The following is a 25,671-nucleotide window of genomic DNA, read 5'->3' as shown; positions in this document are numbered from 1 at the left end:
TTTATTATTCGAACGATAGTATAGTTGAGGGAATACGATCTTTGGAAATCGTTTTAATAAAAGTTCGAGGTGTTTAGTATTTCGTAAATGGACGTTGAGTCCCTTGAAACATAACTACTATGGACTTTAATCGTCCTATAAATATCACCGGAATGATTCCCGGGTTTTTATTTTATAAAAACAAAACTGACCGACTCTCGGACTTACAACTTATACATCACGCTCTGCTATAGCGCTAATATTCTTAAATAAAGCACCTCCGGAATACTTCCGGGTTTTCATCAATTTTTACTGACCAATCCTCGGTCTAAAATATATACATGTCACACTACACGCTAGCTTTAACGTTCTCAATTAAAAACTCCTCCGGAATACTTTCGGGTTTTTATAATCTTACACCGACCGACTCTTGTTCTAAATATAACATTTCGAACTCGGTATGAACATATACTAGAAATTATCAATAATTGAGTAATGTAATACATCTCAAACTTCGTAAAACAGTTTAAAGGAATCTCATGCATATATCACAGTTTTGTAAAATATTGACAACACAACAGTTCTTAAAAGGTAGGGTTTGAAAACTTGCCTGCGTATCTTGAGGTGGAGGATGCTCTAGGTTCTGCTCGGAAATCTATAATCATAAACATAATTCGTTTCGTTAGGTTCCGTTCTAATTTACGGCTACCCGCACTCATGCACTAATCATTATGCACCCTCTAAACTTATATTACCCTTATTATTTCTTTAAGTCCTTATTCAAATTATGGTCGCTTCCTTTTTCAAAGTATCTTAAGTCCATTTTCATTTTCGTCGTCAGCTCCGCTTATGGATTCTACGGTTTCTAATCGCGCGGTCTCGGCTCCGATATTTTTATAAAATTGAAAAATCATTATTTTTACATGACATTTTTATGAAAGTTAGGAAACTCAAAATACTAATCTCTGTAAAAATTTCAGGATTTATGAACATTCTTAAGTCGATCATTTATATTTTCAAAGTTCGTAATTCGTAGCAGTTTTTGTCGCATAAATCACTTTTAGTAAAACGGCCATAACTTTTGATCCGTAAATCGGAATCAAGAAATTCAAGCGCCTAAACGATTCTTATAACATTTTATATCATAAGAAAGAGTTATTTTTCAAAAAACTACAGTTTACATCTTTGGGACTTTCTGCAGAAATTTAAAGTTATGTTTTGTTCGTTTTAACGAGATTACGGTTACGATCGGAGTTTCGTTTATACCTTAAATATTTATACTACCACCAACAATCAACATATCATCATCACCACATTAACTCCTCTTAAGAACATCATGTTCTTGAGACAACAATAATCAACCTTAAATCTACTTAGCTAAACATCAAGATTACAACAACACTTCCACCAAAACTAGGTTTACAACTATATTCTAAAAAGATCTTGAACTTAAATCTTAAATAAGTTTGGGTCAAAGATTTATACCTTCCTTGGAGAGTGGGTAATGCTTAACAAATCTTAGATGATTCTTAACTAGCTTTATACTTGATCAAAACCTCAAAACGAAATGAAGAACACAACATTAATTCTTGAGTTAACTATTCATCTGAACTATAAAACATTAAAAACAGAATTGATAATCAAGTAGGTGAGGAGATTAGTTACCGTAAATGTGTAGAGTTTCTTGTGGGTTTCGATTTGATAGGTAGAACGCGAAAAACGGCCAAGGGAAACTCAAGATACAAGCATTTCATCTTCTACCATTTCCATTTTTATTTCCTCTCGGGTTTTTGATAAAAAATGCGGGAAAGAGATGAGTTTTACTTGGTTGTTTGTGTTTGTGGTGAAAAATGAAATGATGCAAAGATATATACTTGTTTGATGTTTTCTTAATTGTGTGGTTAAAAGAAAGAATGAGGTGTTAGTTTGGTGGCTTAATTAACACCACTAATTTCTTTGCCAAGTGTCACTTACTCATGGTGTAAGGGTGTTGTCTTGGTGTTTAACTTGTGTCAACATCCTTGCACTACTTGCATTATTCACTTGTTTAATTGTTTTACGATTCATTTATCGGGTTCGTTCTCGTTGATCATTTCGAAGGGAACATATATGTGGTTTCATTGCCAGGGTTCTATAAATCCCTCTTGATATCCTTATTACTCCTTTAATCCCTTTTTATAATCCTTGGTTTCAATTCCTTAAGTCTTATTCCTTCAACCTAATTCCTTCAGTGTTTGGTGAATTCTCGGGAAAAATGAAAGTGTCCGGTTTCGAATTCCAGTGACTTTTACATACACTCATTTGGTACGTATAATCTAATATCAACTCCGAAACTCATTTTCTCGTGCACTACATTGTGTGTGTTGTAAAGTTTTCCCCGTCCGTTAGGGTTACTATTCATTAAACGTTTTTACAAAGTCTCAAAAATTCGAGTTATTACAAGGGACGAAGAAGTCAGAATACATCTGAATTAACCTCTCATTTGACAGCTCCGACCGGTTCTTCGCCACCGGATAATTCGCCGCAGAACCGAAGAGATCCCCACCCGTTCGCTCTGGACGAATGGAAGACGTCCCCTCTAGACTGCCTGACCTGGGGTCCCAAGTATCTGGTGGGCGATTCGCTCGGTCCATGTCCATGTATTCGGAAACAGAGAGACATTAGTCCATGTACTGAGATTAAGACAAAAGAAAAATAAAAAAAAGACGAGGGGTCGAGTACATGTCCTAGAACAGAGCGAACAGAAAAAGGATCTGGAGTCGGCTCCCGAAAGATGTTCCAAAAGGACAAGTTTCCCAAAGGAAGCTCTTGCCCCACCAGAAACCCTTCGCCAGCCATCTTTAAACTCCAGACCAAATATCTACACCCCGAGTCGGTTCCCGAAGGACGCTCTAAAGCCAAGAAACCCCATAGGGAGTTATTGGCTAGAAAATGCCTCGCATGCCATCTTTAAACTTATAGGGGCACCCCTGAGACTAACAAAACCCAGAAAACTCCTATCAACTACCCTGAAATATTTCGTAAACCAAGAACCCCAGAACACAACAACAAAACACACATCTAAAAGCCCAGAGAAAAGGCCCCTGGACTTGCATGCAAAAATAATAAGACTCAACAACTTGCATAAAAATGTAAGGAACACTGGAAAAGAAAATGGAACTTATTGATTTGAAGATGCTCTTGGATTGAGATGGGATAATCTGGAATAACGGAGTTTTTGTTGCCCGTGATTAGAGAACTCGATGACGATTGTTGCTGTGGAGAGAAACTGAAAGTGTTAAAAAGAAAAAGAAATGCACAATGATTCTTATATAGGCGCCCAAAATGATTTTAAAAGGGTGACGTTTGGGGGGTTTTAAAACGGACGTCCCATATTAAAACGGTTGAGATTCAATGGCTGAGATTGAGTCATGAAACGATGTGGCAACAGCTGTCACTTTAATGCACCACAAGTTCCCACAAGCTTGCCACTTGTACGAACGAAGATCGAGGTGAAACCGAAGCAGTCACCCTAGGGTTTGTTGGCCCCAATATGGGCCAGAACTAATGTCCATCGTCCCGCCCGAAGGCCCAACCGAAGGACAGGGACGTCTTGGCTATGGGCCCAATATGTCCCACTGAACGAAAGCCCATCGGACGATTGAGCTATTGGGCTGAAGGTCCATCAGACCCATAAGCCGAAGGCCCACGGAGAGCCTCAGGCCAAGGCCCACCTTTCTTCCCGAACGTTGGAAAGCAGAAGGGACATAATGCCCCCTTTTCACTCCTTCCTTAACGATGAGTATCAGATGAGTATTCATGACTTAAATAGGTATAAAACCCCTTGGAAAGCAAGACAAAACATACACACATTCTTTCTAAAATACTCTGCTTTCTTGTATTTTCTACCCACTTTACAATCATATTCTTATTCTCACACCGGAGGTGAATCAGGGGTACAAATCCTCACATTCTCTTCACTTTCAAGTCTTAGCAGAAGCTACCTTCACGGAGGCCGAAGTCTGTTTATCCACCTGAAGGAATCTGGGCGTAACAGTAACTTTTGATAGTTAATTTCATGCTGTATCAGCTATATTCTGGTAGTAGTATAATCGAAATGTATCAATTATATTTCTTCCTTGTTTTTCTTTATCACAAGCCGAAAGATATAACAGAAAGAGTCAGGACTCAGAATATTCAGGAGGGGTAAGTGATAGGAGATCTCTTTATCCTCATTAGAATTTGCACAATATTATTTTTTTACTAATTAATGATACACGTACATATCATGAGTCGAGTTACTGAACTCGTGCAAGGTGGACGAGACCAACCCTTTTTTGGGACAATATTCTAGTATCTCACTAAAGCTTCTCTTTAGGGTTCTCGAAACATTATTTTCTTGAGGAATTTTTTCCAGCTAACCTGCTACATCTAAAATTGATTCTCTTGTTTCGGATCAAAATCGAGACATTGGTATGCCAGGAAAGGTTACCAGGAAAGGCTCAAATAAGCTTAACCCATGCAATATAAAAAGAAAATCAAATATGAATTTTAAAATTTATAAATTATTATTTGCTTAAATTCTTTTAAAAATGTAATTAAAGACACCCACCCATACATGCATGTCAGCAAAGGCCTATATTTACCTAAAATGTTCTGTTTTAAGCGTGTACACAAAATAAAATCAAAGAGAAAGCGCCAAAAACGGACTTGTGTAGTTGTAAATATCATCATGTACGTGCCCAAATATAGACTAGCGCTGGCTATAAAAACAATCAAGTTCCAATTATCTGAAGCATCAATCTCTACCAATGGCCACGGCACAGAAATTTCTTGTATTCGCTCTAGCAGCCCTTGTCATTTGTTCAACAATGATAACAACCTCAGAAGCCGAAGGGAAATTTATAAACTACAGTGAACTTACAAAAGGGGGTGGCTCTCGCAGAAAAGAGGATCTTCCCCCTCTTCCCAAAGCTGGTCCAGGGCAGGCAAACCCTTACAATCGAGGTTGTAGTGCTATCAATAGATGCCGCGGTGGTAATTAATTAAGCTCATTGTGGCCAAACGATTGCAGAAAGTGTGCACCGTGACAACATTTCATGCATGGTGTCACATAAGTAAGCTGCATTGATATAATAACATTTCCCTATTTCGTAAATGTAAACTGAAGCAAATGCTAAAAATATTTCTCCTATGCATTGATATCTTATGGCATATTAATATTCAATATTTGAGCATCCCGGGTATCCCTTGCAATTTATTTTTGTATAGAATAAAATTTAGACGGTCTATCTCTGTTAAATGGTTTTCACCAACATCTTAAGGTCTTGGGAAAGTTGTCGTCTTCGCATTTCTTGTATTCTGACGCTGTCTCCTGTCTGTCATCATGCACAGTGGAGGAGGCCTATATATGAAACAAATCGGAAGTTTTTTCAAACAACTGTGATTTGGTTTTACTAAAAGAATAATAATGCGAAAAATAGGATTTATTATTTGTATCTGCTAACTTTTTTAATATGAACAAGAAGAAAACGGAAAAACAGGTGAACTTAGATTACATACATTCATGCCTTCATACCAGTCCTTAAGCTATCGGGACCTAATTTCATTAAAGGTACTCTCATAGCAAGACTGCCCTTTTGCCCTGATGTCCTATTAAAAGAATTTATACAGCCAATACAAGTTGGAACGTTGGATGGAAGAAGTGAAATGGTTCTTCCAAGAGAAGAAAATGGACACTGTAGGAAGACCACCACCATGTTGTAGTTATTTTTGGCCTATCTCGAGCTTCTAGTTCTTGTTTTGCCATTATGTTCCTGCTTAATCTGTAGAGTTCTTGAAACATTCTTTGCCAGAGGAATTTGTTCCAGTTTACTTACCACATCTAGCATTGACGGCCTTAGTTTTGGATCAAAATCGAGACACTGATATGCAAGGGAAGCTACAGCTTGTGCTTCCTTCTTCGGGTATTGACCACCCATTCGCGTGTCCATAATTCTCAAAACCCGCTTGTCTCCTAGTAGTGGCTTTGCCCAATCTACCAAAGTCTCTTCATCTACACCCCCAGCCCTCTCATCCCCTAATGCCCGCCTTCCAGAAAGCAACTCTAACAACAAAACTCCGAAACTATATACATCACTCTTTGTAGTCAAACGTCCTGCTTGTTTGTCAATTTAGGAAGAAGAAACGAAAATGAGGTTAGTTGAGGATGTAGAAAATCACAGCTGAAATATAAAGTGTTTGATTCTTTATTGTTACTTTTTATTCACAGTGGAACTTCTACATGTTATCAGCCATACTTCATGCTACAAAATTTCCCTAAAACAAACAAAATGTCGCATAGGGTTTTACCATATTACTCTGCTTTTCTTTCTTTCATTTAACTGTGAGTTCATTATATTTTAAAGCTACCGTGTTTTGGAACTCTGGAAGCATAAAATCATCTTGCACCACAGACTCCTTTCTATTTAATGGCAATATTAGGAAAGTGAAATTGAAACAGTTTCTCCTACGCAATCATCCACTGAAGGAGGTAACCAAGAATAAAACATGGAAGTATTGACCTGTAGCAACATATTCTGGTGCAGCATAACCCTTGGTACCCACAACTCTTGTTGAAACATGGGTTCTATCTCCAGTTGGACCCGCCCTTGCATAGCCAAAATCCGAGAGCTTTGCATTGAAGTCCTAAAAAAATTAAGATGACATGTTCTATGAGATAACGGAATCAGTCAACTAATTCTGAGGGCCACCTACTTTCAAATTAGTATATTAAAATTACTTCAAAATTTTCAGCATACCGAATCAAGTAGAATGTTTGATGCTTTCAAGTCCCTGTATATTACACTGGAATCTAAATTGTGTAAGAAGGAAATTCCCCGTGCAACACCGGTTGCAATATGAATACGCGTAGCCCAAGGAATAGGTTGCACTGCTCCTACAGAAAGAAATATACTATGGATGAACAATGACTCAAAATTACTGCATGAAAGCACATTTTTGCAATACCGAGTAACATATTGCATTCACTAAGAATTTCGTAATTCAAAAGTGATTTGTTTTAGTGGTTGGAGATCATTATGAAATAGGAAAATGAACACGAGACCATTAAGAGATTTACAGTATGAATAGTTTGAATTCAAGCAAAATTTTTGATGAATGAAGATGCAAAATAGTCAACATGGAGCAGGGCTATAATGAAATCACTTGAAAATAATATCTGCCACTGAAGCTAAAATGCTCTATTTTAATAGTACCTATATGACATACTCATGGAAGGTGTAAGATTTGGTGAAAAGACCTACAAAAAAAAAAACTTACTTCTAAATAAGTGGTTCTCCAGACTTCCCTTGGACATGAATTCGTAAACTAACAAGCGGTTGTCAGATTCAACACAATACCCTATAAGTTTTACAAGGTTTTGGTGGTGTAGCTGGCCTAAATAGTTAACTTCTGTCTGCGAGGAGAGGAGATATTGAAAGTAAATTTCAGTTGGGAAAATACCAAAAAAGATATGTAAAATACAGTGTAAAGGTATTGCGCAAACATACAAGCCATTCTCTGTGACCTTGACAACTTCCTGTTTTGAGCTTTTTGATTGCAACTGAAATTCCAGAACCAGGTCTGCTTGCAGCAAAAGAGTTCTCATCTAGCCATGCTTTATAGACCCAACCAAACCCTCCCTCGCCAAGAAGACTGTCTGAGCGGAAGTTTTTTGCAGCATTCTTAAGATCATGGTAACTGAAGGCTCTAAGTCTGTTGGAGACGGATATTTCACCTTCCGGTGCCACAACTGTTTTATTCAAACTCAATGAAGCTGATTTCTTGTTGGGAGAGGAAGATTGTTGTTGTTTATCGGTCAAGGAACTTGTGGTTTCTACAACAAAATAACGGAAATCATGAGGGACAAATCGATCTACTTTTACATCCTGTAGCTAGTTAGTAAGTTTAGTCACTATGGCTAAGGAACCAATATTCCCGAGTCAGAGTTGCCCTGCAACAGCCAACTCAAGTTTTGTTTATGGAGCATATTTAAGACCGTAATCAAGTTGCATCCAGCAGTCAGTTAAGTGACAAGTTAAACAATCCGTAAATGCAGTGCGCACAAGTTTAGCTAAATTCAGAATTCTACATGTTTGTTTACATCTTTACTCGTCATCATAAGCATCATTGCAATATAATTGTAAAACATGAACCTTAATCATGATTTGCATCATTGCAACAATAATTTTGTAGCAGCTTCTATATTTCCAATATATCATATCACATATTGTACATAGAAGTGACATACCCTTGAAATGATTAGATGAAGCATGAGCACATTTTGCAGATTTTCCATAGCATATTCCCATTTTTCCTTGACAGCCAAACTCTCAGAAGCAAAGCAAATATATGTCAACAAAGTAAAAGGCTGCTCCTTAACTAGTAGCACTTCTGAGTATGATGATGCACATATTAATATTTTAGTATATAGTGGAAAAGATATACAGCTTTAAGCTTTTGAAACGAGATAGACAGAATAGCTTTGTCTTCCTCGATCTCTGAAACTTTCAAACCTGACCCCACATCTTTCCTTTTCAAGCTTGTTGATAGTCAAAGTCATATTTGTTGGTCAATGAGACGGATTGAATTCTTACTTACTGGTATCATTTTAATTGCACATACAGTAATTGCAGTAGCAAGCTATTTATGCAATCTTTGACTTTTGAAATGGATGCCATATTATTTGACAAATAATTATTTGGGATTTTATATGGGACACACAATAGTAACTAACTCCCATATAAATATAAATAGGCTCTTCTTATTGATGATTGTGATTGAATAATAAATGTTAGTGGCCCCTGTATTCACATCAATTCCAAAAGAGCCCATTTTTATTGAAGTTGGTGATTAATGTGTGCCCTTCGGCACACTAGAAAGACCGTAATTATTTTAGGCTGCTTCTCAAATACATATTCATTGAACTGTTTAGAAAATTTTCATTTCTTAATTTTTTTTATTTATTTTTTATTTTTTAAAAATTTGTTTTATCAGATATTTAGAACTCACTTACTAATTGTTATTTTGAAAGGTAAATTTTGTTATAAATAAAGCTAAGATAATAAATTATTATCAAAATAATATATTTCGATCAATTCCCAATGTCTGATTAATTAATAATTTATACCTTAACTGATTAGTTCTTACAGCTTTTAGGACCATAACTCACTCTAATTAATAGTATTTTAAAATTTTGAACTAGATTTGCAAACTCTTATTCATGTTTATCTTTCGTTGGAAATAATTAATATTGCTTAATTATCTTTTTAAGTAACTTCTTTTTTCTAGCTAATTTTTAAGTAATCTATACTATCTATACTATACACTATAATAATAACCGGAATGTGCTATAATTTGATTCAACGGTTATTCCCTAATTTTGATTATTACAAAAATAAATAAATAGTGTTATATATCCAATAAACTACTAGATTATTAAACTACTAAACATAGTCTACTACTCCTACGAATACAACTTATCCTATTATTATAAAATAAATAAATAGTGTTATTAGTGTTATGTATCTGTTAAACTACTAAATCGGTAAACTATTAGAAATAGTTTATTTATTCTAATAAATTACGACCACGTGTTATTTTATTATTTTTATTATAAATTTATAATCATTATATATTTGTATAAATATTTTAAAAATATAATATAGTGAAATAAATAAGGGTAAAATTTCACAGCCACGGTTGGTTCCATGTGTTGGCAGCCAACAGGAAAATTCTTCCGCAATGTTTCAAGGCGGAAGACTTCCGCAATGAAACAATGCGGAATACATCCGCAATGTTTCAAGGCGGAAGACTTCCGCCTTGAAACATTGCAGAAGAATTTTGTTTTTCTTTAATTATTTAATAATATGTGCTTTAAATGTGTTTCTGATTTAAATATATTTATAATTTAAAATAAAAATAATATTTATATTTTAAAATAATTATGTTATTTTTTAAAAATAAAGTACTTAATAAAATTTAAGAAATAGATTTATATTGAATTAAACATTGAATAAAATTTAAAATAAAAAAAGAACCACTTCCCTTACTTACCATCATATTAGTTCGAGGGACGTATACCCGGTTATTTTTAAAAAATATAAAAATCAAACATAAAACTATAAATTCAAATTTATTTATCATCAAATTTAATAATGGAGATTTAAATGTTGAAGATAACATGAAACATTCAATATTAGAAATTTCAAATGAAATGATACAACTTACTAATAGACATTGTACTTCATTCATACTTATCAAGTGCTTAATATATGTTCTCAATAAAATAATATTTATTTATTTTTTCACATACCTATATTATAAAAAACAAATTAAAATTAAGTATTATATGTTTAGACAATTTTTTTAAATATTTAATGTATTATTTTCATAAAAAAAGGCAAAATATACAATAATAATCAAAAAAAAAATAATTTTTTGATATAAAAATTTTATGTAATATTGACAATTAACATGAATGTTATTATGAATTTTAAAATTTTTTTACTAATTATTTTCTTCACCAAAAAAAAAACAAAAAACAAACAATTATCAAAACCGCATCCGCAATGAATCATAGCGTAAGCTTTTGCTTCCGCAATGATTCATTGTGGAAGGAACTAATGTTTTGACAATTTATGCGCGTTTTAGCGCGTGGGTTGGCTGAAACATTAAATACACCTTCCGCAATGATTCATTGCGGAAGTGTGCATTAAATTTACCTTACCAGCTTCGTTTTTTACTTTATAAACCCAATTTTACCATAAATTGTGGAGTTTTAAGGCGATTCCTTCGCGAGTGTCTTACCAACTGCCTAACACACTTACCATAAATGTTTCATGCATTAATTAACCCTTTTTGGTCTTTACCTATGTTTCAAAGTAAGGCGAGGGGAAAAGTTTCGTTCGCGAAATGCCGTTACTTGAAACGGTCGTTTCTCCTAAACCGTGCATCGGAATCGAACGAACTACATATCAAAACGAAGCTCGTAACATGAGCTATCTAAATATGGCAGTGGTCATAATCTAGCAGGGGGTTCTCGGGTCCTAATGCTATGCACAAAAACAGTCCAAAGAAAATCGGACGTTACGACGGCTATGATTACGCGATTTCCAATATTTTAAACCATTCAAAACCCTCCCAATTCAACCTCAAATCCAACATACAACCAACATCCATCCTTATCACATCATAAAAACCCCAACCAATTCAATTTAATCATTTATACTTATGCCTAAGCTTAACTTTAATCATACTTAAGTCCTTTTAATCAAAACCACAACATTCACCATTCCATTTCACTACCATTTCAAATCCCAAACTCTAGATCACAACAACAAGCTACAATAGCACCCTACTAATCAAAATCATCTTATAATATATAGGAATCTAGGGTTTGGAGATGGTATACCTTCCTTGAAGTGGTGGGAGGAGCTAGGAAGCCTTAAGAAGCTTTGAGAAGTCTTAGGAATGCTTGGATCTTCAAGGAAAACAAGAAAAACTTCAAGTTAAAAACTTGAAAATACTATTCATAGTCTTCTTCTTTGATTAAATGAAGAAGATGGAGAAGGAATTGATGGCTTAAACTCATGATATAGCCCTAACTAAGCATGAAGATGATTAGGGAATTAACTCACCAATTTAGGAAGCTTGGATCTTTGATTTTGAATTTCTTGCTCTTTTGAATAGTAAAAAGCCGAGAGCAAAGATGAACCATGCCTTGGTTGCTTTTTGATTTTGATGAAAAATGATTTTGCTTGGCTTGGTTGGCTTGTTTTTGTGTTTGATTTAGTTAATTACCTTGTTGCCCTTGAATTTGTGTGGTTACAAAGCCACCACACCTCCTTCCTTTTTTGTCATGCCTATGTCACCTTGCACATGTCATAATGCTCCCACTTGTCCACACCTTGTGGTTTGATGATGTCACAATCCCTGGCTTCTTGTACAAGCTTGTCTCTTGGTCACTTATTTGTTTTACGGTTCGCTTATCTTTCGTTCTCGTTTATCGTTTGAGGGATCATACCCGGGATCTTATTACTTAGGTTCCCTTAACCTTTCTCAATATATTATATTCCTTCTATGATCCTCTCTTATAATCCTTTAATTTAAATCCTTTTTTATCCTGTTACCTTATACTCAATTCTCTCCGTATCTAGTGGATTTCCGGGAAATATCCAAGTGTTCGGAATTGGATTCTGACGATCTTTACATACACTTATATACCACATAGAGTACTAATAATATTCCATAAGATCAATAACAGAACCCCTACATAGCGTGGCATGAAAATTTTTCTCATTCAGCAAAAACACTATTCATAAGGGTTTCAAAAATTTCCAAAAATTGGGGTCATTACAGTCTCCCCTCCTTAAAAGGATTCCGTCCCGGAATCAGATAGAAAACAGTTGGGGATGCTTTTCTAGCATTGTGCCTTCTAACTCTTTAGTCAATTTTCGACATTGTGGTCCTACCACCAACTCTGCCTAGTTTGATAATCCTTCACCTAAGCACTTCTTCCTTTTTCAATCTATAACCCTTCCTGGTTGCTCCATATAGGTTACGTCTGGTTGCATGTCTATGCGCTCCTATGCCCCTATTTATCTGGCATCCGAATTACCCTTTCTTAACATTGATACGTGAAACGCGTTATGACTCGCTACATGTTCTGGGTTAGGGCTAGCTCATATGCTAACTTCCCAAACGTCTTAATATATCCAAGGGTCCAACAAATTGTAGTCTTAGCTTTCCTTTCTTTCCGAACCTCATCAATCCTTTCCAAGGGATACCTATAACATTACTAGGTCCCCTATTTCATACTCTTTGTCCTTTCGTGTCATGTCAACATACTTATCATGTCCATCTTGGGCTACTACCAGCCGTCCTCTGATTAGATCTATCATATCCTTGGTCCTTTCGACCACTGCTGGTCCGAGCATCTTGCGCTCTACAACTTCATCCTAACATAAGGGAGATCGATATTGTCTTCCCTCAAGGATCTCATAAGGCGATATCTCAATACTGACATACGATCGATTATCGTGAGATGACTTAATCTGCGTTAAGTGATCATTCCAATTTCTTTCAAGTCTATTGCACCGGCTCTCATCATAGCTTCTAGCATTATATCTTTTGCTTCTCACTACCCATCCTTTTCCAGTTCGTAGTCGTTGCTATCTTCCGTTCCTAATATTATACTGGTTATACTTTTGCTCGTTAGCATTCTATAACCTTTTAATAACCACGTCAACCTTAGTATCACGAATGTGTTCCCATTCCGCATACGACCACCACTTTATTACTCCTTTTTCAGTTGTTTCTATTTTCCAAAATTTGATCAATCAAATAGAAGTAAAGGAATTTGTTGAGAGATCACTATGATCATGAACACTTGTTATATCGCTTAGTTAGTACAGAAGGTGGCCAGCCTTTAGTACTTGACAAGCAATTAAACAATAGCTGGTATCCTACTAGGCTTCTATCACACAGATAGATAGTCATTCGGCAATACCTCCCCTTTCTGGAAGGGTTGTTCTTCTCAGCTTACATGAAATGAAAAGAAGAGAAAAGAACGAATTGAAGAGAATTGTATATATGAAAAAAAAAATATACTGCCACAAAATATCTGGCTTGGAACCTACCTCTGAACTATAGAGGTTTGTCATAGGAGAACAAATCATATACGCATATAAGTCAACATTAAGCATTATAGCCTCGTATTTCCCATGCCTAAATATTTTTGCTATCCCGTCCATCATTCTATGGACCCACACTCTTCCTCGAGCTTATACATAATCACCTTTGAAACTCCCTCGACATCGAAAATCGAATCTGGGATCTCATTCTATACATCATCGTTACTAGAATTCTATGCTTGCACCGCAACCTTCCTCGTATAATAATACGACTCTCTATTGATAAGAAAGAATAATTATTCACTAGGTAGATACTCTACTTAATTAGTCTATCAATGATAACTTATACACTACCACGACCCGATTAGTGGTACTCAATCTCAACACCCATTCCAATACAACTCTCACGGTTGTAATCAGTTCAATACTCGCATAATCATTGCTGCCTTACTATGGTCCACCACTGACCCACTGCAGTCATTCATTTTCCCTGAAGTCTTAATAGCTAACCATACAGAGTCCATACATCTCATATCAAATCCTTCTAAGGAGGTAACATAATCACCATTCATGATTCATGAAGAACACTCCTGATCCTGACATACATACATGACATGAAGCAAATAAAATTGCAGAAGAGTTTCCATCAAAGCAACGATAGCAGGTTAATACCATTCTTAATCATATGCCTTAAATAGAAGACTTAACTCAAAGGTTCGTCTAGTCCTTTTTGAAACATGGTCCTGGCTTATCTCAAGATAGTATCTTCTGAGATAGATAGCCTGCTCATGGCGATTACACGAATTAAACCTTTACCAACTACTATTAGGGTCGGGTATTGCACAGTCATCAGAAGGAATGTCAAACTTCCAAACCATAATACAACATTCACAGCTTTAACCATCATCACTGTATTCCTCTCGCACGAGCGCCTATAATTATTCTCTTACATTTAAAGCGTCGGCCACCTCTTTGGCCTTTCCTGATAGTAAAATTTCCTTATAGTCAATTTCATTTTAACCACTTTCACAAATTTTCTACCCTATTTCCGATCACTGCTTGAGTGAAGATGTTTTCCATAAGTTATTGCCTCAGTCTTTAGAGGCTAATCACTGTCAAGACTGATTCTCAATCATACTTAGAACATCTTTTATCCTGGGCCCTAATTGTCCTGAACAATTTTGACCTTTACTGGTTCGATTCATACTTTCTCGTGGTTCAACACGTGCCACACTTGGCATCATTATAATTACGTCATATTTCCTTTATCAACATTTCTATTCTTGAGAATTTTTGAATATTACCTTTCTCCTTGTAAAACCTCTAAGGTTATCCTTCAATCGTTCCTCCTGTATTCCCTAGATACAGGGCATATCAAAATACCATTTACTATTACTAGAACCATTGTCTATATACCTCTGAAAAATTTCTCCACTGATTCTTAAAGGTTGTTATTACCTTAATCCTTTCCAATTCATACTGTCAAAACTCATACTATCCCTATTAAGGGTGAAATGCCAACCTGTATACATTCCCCTAGGATTCATTTTAAGTTACCAATGTTCTATCCTTAATTCCACCTTTAAAAGGTACCTGCATCCTTCCATGGACAAATCAAGTCATATATCCTTGATAGATTATCTTATTCATCATTCCCACCTCGATAGTCTATACCTAACTTCATAATAGCATCCTTATTCAAATTGAGGTCAATCCATATGGCCTCCAAAAGATAACAACGGTTATCCGCTTGTCTTGCCTAATTTGGTAACGATAACAAGGATGTTCTAGAAGATATTGGTCGTGTTCAACGTGAACTTCTTCTTAATAATTCCTTATTTACTTTTGTTGTTTATCTCAACAGTCACCTCAATGTTGGGATATCTTTCATACCTGGCGTCTCCCTTTCTGGGTATCAAGCCACCGGTCTTACATTTCACCTTCTTGAAGGTCACTTCCTTCATCCAATTTTTCCTAATTTCTTACTTCCTTATCCCCTTAGTCTATCCGCGTCTCATTATTTATCCTTCGAATTATCTCAAGGTTTCCTCGAATCCTCTCAACTTACAGGGGATAACTATATGTATCTCTTATGCCCTCAACCATCAATTTTAACTTATGGTGAATCACCCTCATCCTGACGAATGCATACTTTTCTATTTCTATTGCTACGAGTCGTTAGGGTTTCCTCATACCCAACTCCCTTATCATACCTCAAACTCTATTGCTGTTATATTCCTTTCCACTTCAATTTTTTTTTCCTTTCTCTTATCATTATTTCATGAACCAACACAACATAAGCATTGATTTCAACATCCCGTCATTCTGGATTCGTGCCCTTAGAACGAATCTTGACCACTTTTACAACTTAAATTCACAATTCATCATACTCGTCTGCCTTTGTTCTGGCTCTAAAGCTTTTACACTCTCTCCATAACCTTGGGAATTACTTTCCCAAAAACAATTGGCTGAACTTTAATCAGTTTATCATAACCTCTGGCTCCGTGCCTTTCTTGGTCTTTCACCAGCGGGTGGTCTCTCTCTTAGGAGGGTAAGTGATAAAAACAGTCTTTTGTGATTCGTCAATCATTTATAATCTCAAATAATGCCTATATTTCCTTTAGCCAGGCTCTTGCCTCGGCTGGGTCAGCTTGTTCCATGGAACTCTGAGAGCTTAGCGACTTAAAGGTCCTGAAAGAATTTCTCACCGCACTGTCTCCTCAGGGTGGTGGTTGGGGATAATAGTCTAAGTTCTTTTTAGACAGGTCCATGAATTGCCGTATAGGAGTACCGTCTCGGGTCTCCTTTCCTTACTCGACTTTCTGTTTCCTTAGTATGAAATGTTTCATCCTACTCCCCATAATTGGGGTCATCTTTTAATTTAAAATCCTCATTTTCCACTCCATTATGTCATGGGTTCCTTCTATCTTGATGGCGACCTCCCTGACTATCACTGTTATTCCTAGAAGACTAACAATGAGATTTACAGAAGGGGGGTTGAATGTAAATCTCAAAACTTTTTCAAGTTTTGAGCAGTTTATAAAGTTGTGTGTTCAAGAAGAACAAGTGTGTGAATTGCTTTAAGCTAATACAGACAGATATATATTCAAGCACAAATGTAAAGAACACAACAGACCTTAAAAACTTTTCTGGTGGATTTGTTGTTCCACCAGAGATGGTATATTAAAAAATCTGTGTTCAACAATGTTGATCACAGCTGCATCCTAGTACAAACTAGATGAATTTTCTCTCAAGATATTTCTTAACAGCTCTGGAAAAATCTATCTAATTACTAGCTTCTTCTTGGTTCATATATATTACCAAGTGTACAAGTGAAAAACAATATAAAATTACAATAGTAAAATAAGTTCTTCACTTGCTTCTTTTCCTGTTCACTCAAGTACTTTGTTGACTATTGCAACTTTGTACAAAAGAAGAACGGCTGCTTTTTCTGTTGATCCTGAAATTCGGCTACCACATCTCAGTTTTCTCTGTCAACCCACGTGCCTCTGCTTGTAGGTACAACTACCACTTATCAACGGCTGATTAGCAGAACATCCGTTGAAGCTTTCATCCGTTGATGACTTCATCCGTTGAAGGATGTTATCCGTTGAAGCTTTCATCCGTTGATGCTCTCATCCGTTGAAGGATGTTATCCGTTGAAGCTTTAGAGACATCCGTTGAAGCTTAGCTTCTCATCCGTTGAAGGTCTTTTAAGTCATCCGTTGATACCACTTCATTTATACAAAATTACAAGGCATGAAATATTTACAATTGGCCTTCCTATCTGCATATCATCTAGTAGTCAACATGACTCATAGTTTCTCTCAACTTCTAAGAATTACAATTTTAAATACAGAGACTGAAATATGCTACAATACTAGACTTATTTCTAAGTAAAGCTACACCATCAACGGATAGCCAAAGTGGTCTTATCCGTTGAGGCTACAGACACTAAATTTCTACTTAAGTGTTTTGTTAAACATATCATCAAACTAATGCACATATATTCCTAACAATCTCCCCCTATTTATGTCTATAAGAACTGTAGGCATAAATTCAGGGTTAACTTGATGATAACAAAACACTTAACAAATATTTGAATTGAAACTAAGTAGAAATATAAAAAGTGCTGCAAAAGTGTATGTACTAGGAGGTAATTGAAGATTTACAGTATTTCCAAGGGTGCTCCTCTAGCCTGAGCAAATCATCATTTTCTTCTTTGTTCCCTGGTTTTCTTTCCTAGCCCTTTGTCATTTCCCTCAATTTGGAGTTGGAGTTTTCTGAAGAATTCAGCTTCATCTTCATCACTGATATCCAACTTAGATTGCATTTCCTTGAGAGTTTCATTGCTGGCAATCTTGAGTTGGTCTTCAAGTCTGAAAAATCTTCTGACTCCTTTGTCATCTCTAAATTCCATCAACCACTGAGGTGATTTGTGAATTTTAGTTCCCCTTTCTTGTATGAGTAAGGTTCTGGGCAAAGCATTTGGTTCCCTCCAAGTCTTCCTTATGTTGGCAATCTTGTTGAGAATTTCAGTCTTGGCTGTTCTGGTAAAGCCAGAATCCTTTTTGATGGCTGAAAAGACTCTGATCAAGGTAGAGTAGCCTTCATTTAGAATCCTGTGGAGAGGCCATGTTCTTTCCCCAGCTCCTTTATATCTGAACACTAATCTTTCTGGTAACTGTCTGTAGGCAGCTATTCCCCTTACATCCTCCAGCTCATCCAGATAGAGTTCAATGTCTGAAATTTCTTTTATGTCACAGATGTGAACATAATCATCTTTAGAAATGGGTGACTTAGGCTTAGGTTTTTGTTTTTGAGTGAATTTCTTAGAGGTTGTGGGAGGTGTAGATTTTGGTTTTCTTTTCTGTTTCTTTGGTGGTGGAAGAGTGGTTAGAAAGGTAGGCAATGTGATGTTGTCCCAATCAATAGGTTCCTCTTTTGGAATGATTGGTTCACCATGGATATTTATAGAGGGATCAGTAACAAAGGGTTCAGGTATGGAAGGTAGTGGTTTAGATATAGATTTGGTATCTTCAGGGTTATCTTCACTCCTTCTGTGTGCCTTGGCCTTTCTTCTGTTTCCCTTCTGCCATTCCTCTCTTTCCTCCATATTTTCACCAAATATGCTCCCAAGAACCTCATCTAAGTTAGCAATCTTTTCTTCACCCCTGACTTCAATTCCTTTCATTTCTTCAACTTGGCTTGACTTTAGCTGTTTTTCAAGCTTTGCTTGTGCTCTTTTGTCAGCCTTTAATTGCTTGGCTTCTTCTTTCTTAGCTATTGAGAATTTGGGATGTCCTTGCATAACACATATGCTCTTTCCCTCTCTAATGATAATAGCTCTATTTCTCCTTACAGCCTCATCCATGGACTTTTTGAGATAGGCAATACTCCTGCCTAAGATCTTGTTCTCATCATCTTTTGAAGGAGGAAAGTCCACTTCTTTTAAAGGATTCTTTGTTGAGTCCTTATTGGATCTTTCATTGGGCTTGAGGATTATAGCTTGTAGCTCTTTGGAAGAAGCTTCTCCATCCTTAAGACTCCCTACTGGCATGAGCTCCATGTTGATTGGTTCAATCTTTGTGCTAAATTTCACAGATGTTGATTTATTTTGTGTAGAACCAAACACCAATTGCAACCTTTCATCAATTCTCCTCCATTGTTCTTTCATTTGTATTTCAGCTGCTGCTAGCTGAATCAAATCAATTCCATCAGATTTTCCCTTGATTTGAATGATTGGAGAGGTAGTGATGGCAGGAACTAGCACTTTAGATATCTGAATCTTTGTAGAGGGCTCTCCTTCCCCTTCCCTTTTATTCTCCCCCTTTTTGTTATCATCAAGGAGAGGGGTCAAGCCTTGTGCTTTTGCCAGCTGCATTAGGAGATTGGTTTGAGATTGTTGGTTGAGAAGAAGGGTGGCCACAGAATCTTCAATTCCTTGAACTCTGTCTTCCAACTTGGCCAGCCTTTGTTCAGTAACTGATTCCTTTTTCAATCTCGAAACCAAGTCCTGCAAAGTACCATAGGGCATGACTGAATCCAATTTTTCTGAAGTGAAGGATTTCAAGTCAGCAATATCTTTCCTGAGATCATTTAGACTCATATCTTGCTTTACTTTCTGCAACTTCATGAGATGCAGTGAGTCCAGGTGAGCTTGGAGGATAGCCTTGATATTTGCATTTGAAGTGTTCTGAATGGCCTGTTGAATAGTGATGATTTGTTTGACCAGGTGGACATTGAATTCACCTGTTCTATGCTCCTTAGTCAGGGCCCATTCAGGTAGATTAGGAATGGAACTAGGGTCTTCATCTCCCCCTATGTTCATGCTTCCATCAGAAGAAATAGAGTCATCATCATCAGAATTTACTCCAAATTCCTCAGATGGCTCACCAGCTGTAGAAGGCATCCTGTTAATAGCAGCTTTATCCCTTTGAAGAGATTCTGTTGAGTGCACTAGATGTAGTGTCCTCTCTGCCTCCTCATTGCCCTGAGCAGCCAACAGTTGATAGGCTGTCACAGGATGAGTAAAAGTGTCAGCATCCAAGGAAATGTTATCAATTACAGCTTTGTAATGTTGCTGAAATTGTCTTTCCTTTTCAGCATCATCCACAATCATTGACTCATGAGCAATGGCTGGTTCCACCCTTGTATCAACTGTACCTGCTTTTCTCTCTTTTTCTCTATGTTCTTGCATCAGGGGCTCCCCCTGGCTCACACATCTCACTCCCTCACCTTCACCTTCTAAGGTGGTACTCCACTCACTGACTTTTGCCATGCTGGAAGAAATAGCATGCATTTTTGTGCTCTCAATCTCTCCTTTTGCCTGGGAGCAACCCAGCCTCTCACTCAAATTTTCACTCCCTGCCCTCAATCCTAAAAGTGATTGCACAGTATTCATGTCTTCTACACTTGGAATCATTTCAGTTATTTGTGTAGAGACTATCAACGGATGTGGAATATCCGTTGAAGTTGAAACTGTTGTTATCAACGGATAACTGCTGTTAAGCTTATCCGTTGAAGAGCAACCACTTGTCAACGGATGAGTGATATCCATTGAAGAAGGAAAAGAAGATGAAATTGAAAGTGATATAACTGTTGAATCTGTATAGATTGATTTGATATGTGTTGATACAGATCCTTCAATTATATCTGAAAGAATTTGCGGGTGATCCAACAAATCATCTAAAAGATGATGATCACCTGTATTTGAGTGGGGCTTCTCCCTGAGTTGTAAAGAGGGAGAATCAGGAATTGATGGGAATAGCATATCCACATCCAGAGATGGTGAAGAAGTATTTGGTGATTGATGTGTAGTTATTGTGAGAGAATGGGGCTGTGACTCCACATTTATTGGAGTCACATCAAACTGAGTTTGAGAAGGCACAGAGACAGATGGATGTATCTGTGCAGTGTGTGCACCCTGTGTAGAAGATTGGGTTCTAGCCTTCTTTCTTCTAATAAAGGCTTTTGTAGGTGAGTGTTTGGCTTTAGTGTCCCTCCCTCTTTTGTTCTGTGTTCCTGGATGGGAACTCTTTTCAATAGTAACATCCTTTTGGGAGGATGCTACTAGGGATGTGCTAGAGACCTTTTCAACCACCACAGCTTTTTGAGAAACTGGGGCTTGGCTAGCTTGGGAAGCACTCAACTCTCCTTCCTTATCCTGGGGGTTTCTTTGATGTTCACCCCTCCCCTCACCACTCACACCCTGATCACTTCCCTCAGGGTTAATGGTTGTTGTTACAACTGTTGTCTTTTGAGAAACAACAGAGGTGGTTTTCTTTGTCTTGGATTTTGAAAGTTTGGATTTGGTGACCTTGGTAGAAATCTGTTGGGGCATTGACACAGATTTCATGGCCACACTAGAAGATAAAGAAATAGAGGGGTTGGAAGAAGTAGGAGTTGTAGAAGCAATTACCTCACCTACCTGGGGTGCATTCATGATTGGTAAATATACCAATTGCACACTACTGTTAAGATCCATTCTCTTCAAGTCTGCAAGAACTCTTTTCTCTTGTGCCCAGCACTTGAGTTTATTATTCTCATTGATTATGACTAAACCTTCAGCAACATGGTTAGCCAATAACATAAAGAATCTAGCATAATAGATGTTATTAGGTCTATTAGCTTTGTTACCTAATCTAGTACCTAATTCTAGCATCACATAGTTGCTAAAGTTAAAGTACCTATCAGAAACAAGCATATAGAACATGTTAACAAGAGATGAAGTTATGGCATCAAAATTACTAATTTTCCCAGAGAAAACCTTTATGAAGGCATCCCCAAGAAAACTCCATTCTTTCCTAAGGCCTTTTCGTCTAATACCCCCTAAATTAGCAGAGTTAAGAGAGTAACCTATGGAATCTAACATGCTGGATACATCACTATCAGTGTGTGGTGTCATGGCATTGTTCTCAGGTAATTTAAAACATGCTTGTAAGTCATCACAGTTTATACAGTGATTTTTACCTTTGAGAGTGAAGGAGATAGTCATATCCATGGAGTTGAACTCAGCAGTTGTCCAAATCTCCTCAACTACTTCACAGAAAATCGTTGGGGCTTCCAGCATTGCATAGCTAAGTTTACAGTTTTTGATGAAGTCCATCATTTTGTGATAATCTGAGTGGGCTTCATTCTTCTCTACCAGAGCTATGAAATTATTCTTCTCGTAGATGAACCCAGATTGAGACATAATCTTCACGACTGGTGCCATTGTTGTGAGTAGAAATTGCAGAGAATAACTTGAGGGTTTTGCAGAGAGAAAATGGTAAATGCTTGAAATTCTAAGAAAGCGTAAAGTAATAATGAACAATCAGAAGGGCTTATATGCTTTAAAAAAAAATAAATAAAGGATCAATCAATAAATAGGTGTTAGTGAATTTCAGCCGTTTAAGAATAAACTGTAAGTATTCTAATAACTACCTTTAAAACCAATACATACAGATGTATGTATGGTATCAACGGTTAAGAAAATAGAATCAGCGGCTGTGAAACACCTCAAACGTCTGATGTGACATTTCAACGGATAATGTAAATTGTCATCCGTTGAAAGGTACTTCAGCTTTATCCGTTGACGGATAAAAGTTCCAGAGATATACTTGTCTTTCAACGGATAATGAATATCCGTTGATAGAGCAATTTTGACTTTCAACGGATAGGGAACATCCGTTGATGGAATAAACTTTGTTAAAAGTCAAATTTGTTCTAGCAACTAATATATTTCAGGCTCCACATCAAATTGCAAAGAAGACATGAATTTTAAGAGTAATTAAGCATACCTAGCTCACTTACCAATCTTGTGAATGTTGATTCATCAAGTGGCTTGGTAAATATGTCAGCAATTTGTTGTTCACTTGGAACAAAATGTAGTTCTACTGTACCATTCATGACATGCTCCCTGATGAAGTGGTACTTAATATCAATGTGCTTGGTCCTTGAGTGCTGCACAGGATTCTCTGTTATGGCTATGGCACTTGTGTTGTCACAAAAGATAGGTATTCTATCAACATGAAGTCCATAATCAAGGAGTTGATTCCTCATCCATAACATTTGAGAACAGCAACTTCCAGCAGCAATGTATTCAGCCTCAGCTGTAGAAGTAGAGACTGAATTTTGCTTTTTGCTAAACCATGATACAAGCTTGTTTCCCAGGAATTGACAGGAGCCTGTTGTACTTTTCCTGTCTATTTTGCAACCTGCATAGTCTGCATCTGAATAACCAATTAGATCAAAGCCAGATTCTCTAGGATACCAAATTCCTAAATTTGGTGTACCCTTGAGATATCTGAAAATTCTCTTGATAGCAATTAAGTGAGACTCCCTAGGATCAGCTTGAAATCTCGCACACAGACATGTAGCAAACATTATATCTGGTCTGCTAGCAGTTAAATATAAAAGTGAACCAACCATGCCTCTATAACTTGTAATGTCCACAGACCTTTCAGTCTTATTTAATTCAAGTTTGGTGGCAGTGGCCATGGGAGTTTTTGCAGATGAACATTCCACTAAGTCAAACTTCTTTAAAAGATCATGAATATATTTAGTTTGACTAATGAAAATTCCATTACTAACTTGTTTAATTTGTAAACCAAGAAAATAGGTTAGTTCTCCCATTAGGCTCATTTCATAATTACTTTGCATTAGCTTAGCAAACTTCTTACAAAGATTATTATCTTTAGAACCAAATATTATGTCATCTACATAAATTTGAACAAGTATACTAGAGCCATTAACATTTCTAAAGAAGAGAGTTTTATCAACAGTACCTCTAGTGAAGTGATTCTCCAAAAGAAATTTTGATAATGTTTCATACCAGGCTCTAGGTGCTTGCTTCAGTCCATAGAGTGCTTTCAACAGATAATACACATAGTCTGGAAAATTTGGATCTTCAAATCCTGGAGGTTGACTTACATAGACTTCTTCCTCTAATTTCCCATTTAGAAATGCACTCTTGACATCCATTTGATAGACTTTGAAATTGGCATGGGCTGCATAGGCTAGAAAGATTCTGATAGCTTCAAGTCTTGCAACAGGAGCATATGTCTCATCAAAATCTATTCCCTCTTGCTGAGAATAGCCTTTAGCAACCAATCTGGCTTTATTCCTTATGATAATGCCATTTTCATCCATCTTATTTCTGAATACCCATTTTGTATCAATAGGACTCTTGTTCTTTGGTTTGGGTACCAGCTTCCAAACTTGGTTTCTCTCAAATTGGTTTAGCTCTTCCTGCATAGCTAATATCCAATCTGGATCCAATAAGGCTTCTTCCACTTTCTTAGGTTCCTCCTGAGATAGAAAACTACTATACAGACATTCATCTTGAGTAGCTCTTCTTGTTTGCACTTTAGATGATGCATCACCAATGATCAGTTCAAAGGGATGATTCTTGGTCCATTTCCTTTGAGGTGGAAGATGAGCTCTAGATGAGGTGATCTCAGTATTGTCATGATGTGAGATAGAGTTTTGATTAGTTGAAACTCCCCCTGAGTTGTTGGTCCTTTGCAGGGAACTTGGAGTTCCATCAATTAATGATGTAAATTGATTATCAGTTGATGAGCTATGATCAACGGATGTTTCATTAAGTACTTCAACGGATGATGCACAATGTCTTTCAACGGATGCTGAATTTTGTGCATTATCCAGGAGCAAATTTTGTATTCCTTTTGAAGTGTCGTCTCCATCCATCTCTTCTTCACTATCATCACAATATATTTCAATATTGTCAAATTTGAGTCTCTCATAATGTTCCTCATCTGTTAGTCCATCAATCTTTTTATCATCAAACACAACATGCACAGATTCCATAACAATGTTGGTTCTTAGATTGTAGACCCTATAAGATTTTCCAGCTGAATAACCAACAAATATTCCTTCATCAGCCTTTGCATCAAACTTCCCTTTATGGTCAGATTGATTCCTTAGTATAAAACATTTACATCCAAAGACATGAAGAAAGTTTAGAGTTGGTTTTCTTTTCTTGAACAACTGATAAGGAGTCATGCCTTTAGCTTGATTGATCAGAGAAATATTTTGAGTGAAACAGGCACAATTAACAGCTTCAGCCCAAAAATATGTTGGTAACTTTGATTCTTCAAGCATTGTTCTGGCAGCCTCAATTAAAGATCTGTTCTTTCTTTCAACTACCCCATTTTGCTGAGGTGTTCTTGGAGCTGAGAACTCATGCATGATTCCATTTTCTTCACAGAACAGCCTTAATGTCAAATTCTTGAACTCAGTTCCATTGTCACTCCTGATGTTTCTTACTTTTAAGTCAGGATGATTATTGACTTGTCTGATGTGATTGATAATGATTTCACTTGCTTCATCCTTTGATCCAAGAAAACAGACCCATGTGAACTTTGAGAAATCATCTACAATCACTAAACAATATCTTTTTCTTGCTATTGACAATACATTGACTGGTCCAAACAAATCCATATGTAACAGCTGTAATGGTTCATCAATTGTTGTTTCAAGCTTCTTCTGAAATGATGCTTTCCTTTGTTTGCCTTTCTGACAAGCATCACACAGACCA

General features: G+C 36.6%; 1 protein-coding gene across 1 annotated transcript; it reads right to left on the bottom strand.

Moving 5' to 3' along the window:
* Window positions 1-4,745: 4,745 nt before the first annotated feature.
* LOC141664551 (putative serine/threonine-protein kinase PBL3) lies at window positions 4,746-8,456 on the bottom strand. Its single transcript, XM_074470508.1, has 6 exons — window positions 8,249-8,456; window positions 7,509-7,834; window positions 7,279-7,414; window positions 6,759-6,895; window positions 6,522-6,645; window positions 4,746-6,115 (listed from the first exon to the last, which is right to left on the bottom strand). The coding sequence occupies exons 1-6, from the start codon at window positions 8,307-8,309 to the stop codon at window positions 5,736-5,738; spliced, it is 1,164 nt and encodes a 387-aa protein (XP_074326609.1). The 5' UTR covers window positions 8,310-8,456; the 3' UTR covers window positions 4,746-5,735.
* Between the last annotated feature and the right edge of the window lie 17,215 nt (window positions 8,457-25,671).

This window comes from Apium graveolens, chromosome 1, assembly GCF_009905375.1.
Source record: "Apium graveolens cultivar Ventura chromosome 1, ASM990537v1, whole genome shotgun sequence".
In the NCBI taxonomy this organism is placed as follows: domain Eukaryota; kingdom Viridiplantae; phylum Streptophyta; class Magnoliopsida; order Apiales; family Apiaceae; genus Apium; species Apium graveolens.
Note: the sequence above shows the minus strand (reverse complement) of the source record. Positions and strands in the feature narration are given on the sequence as shown.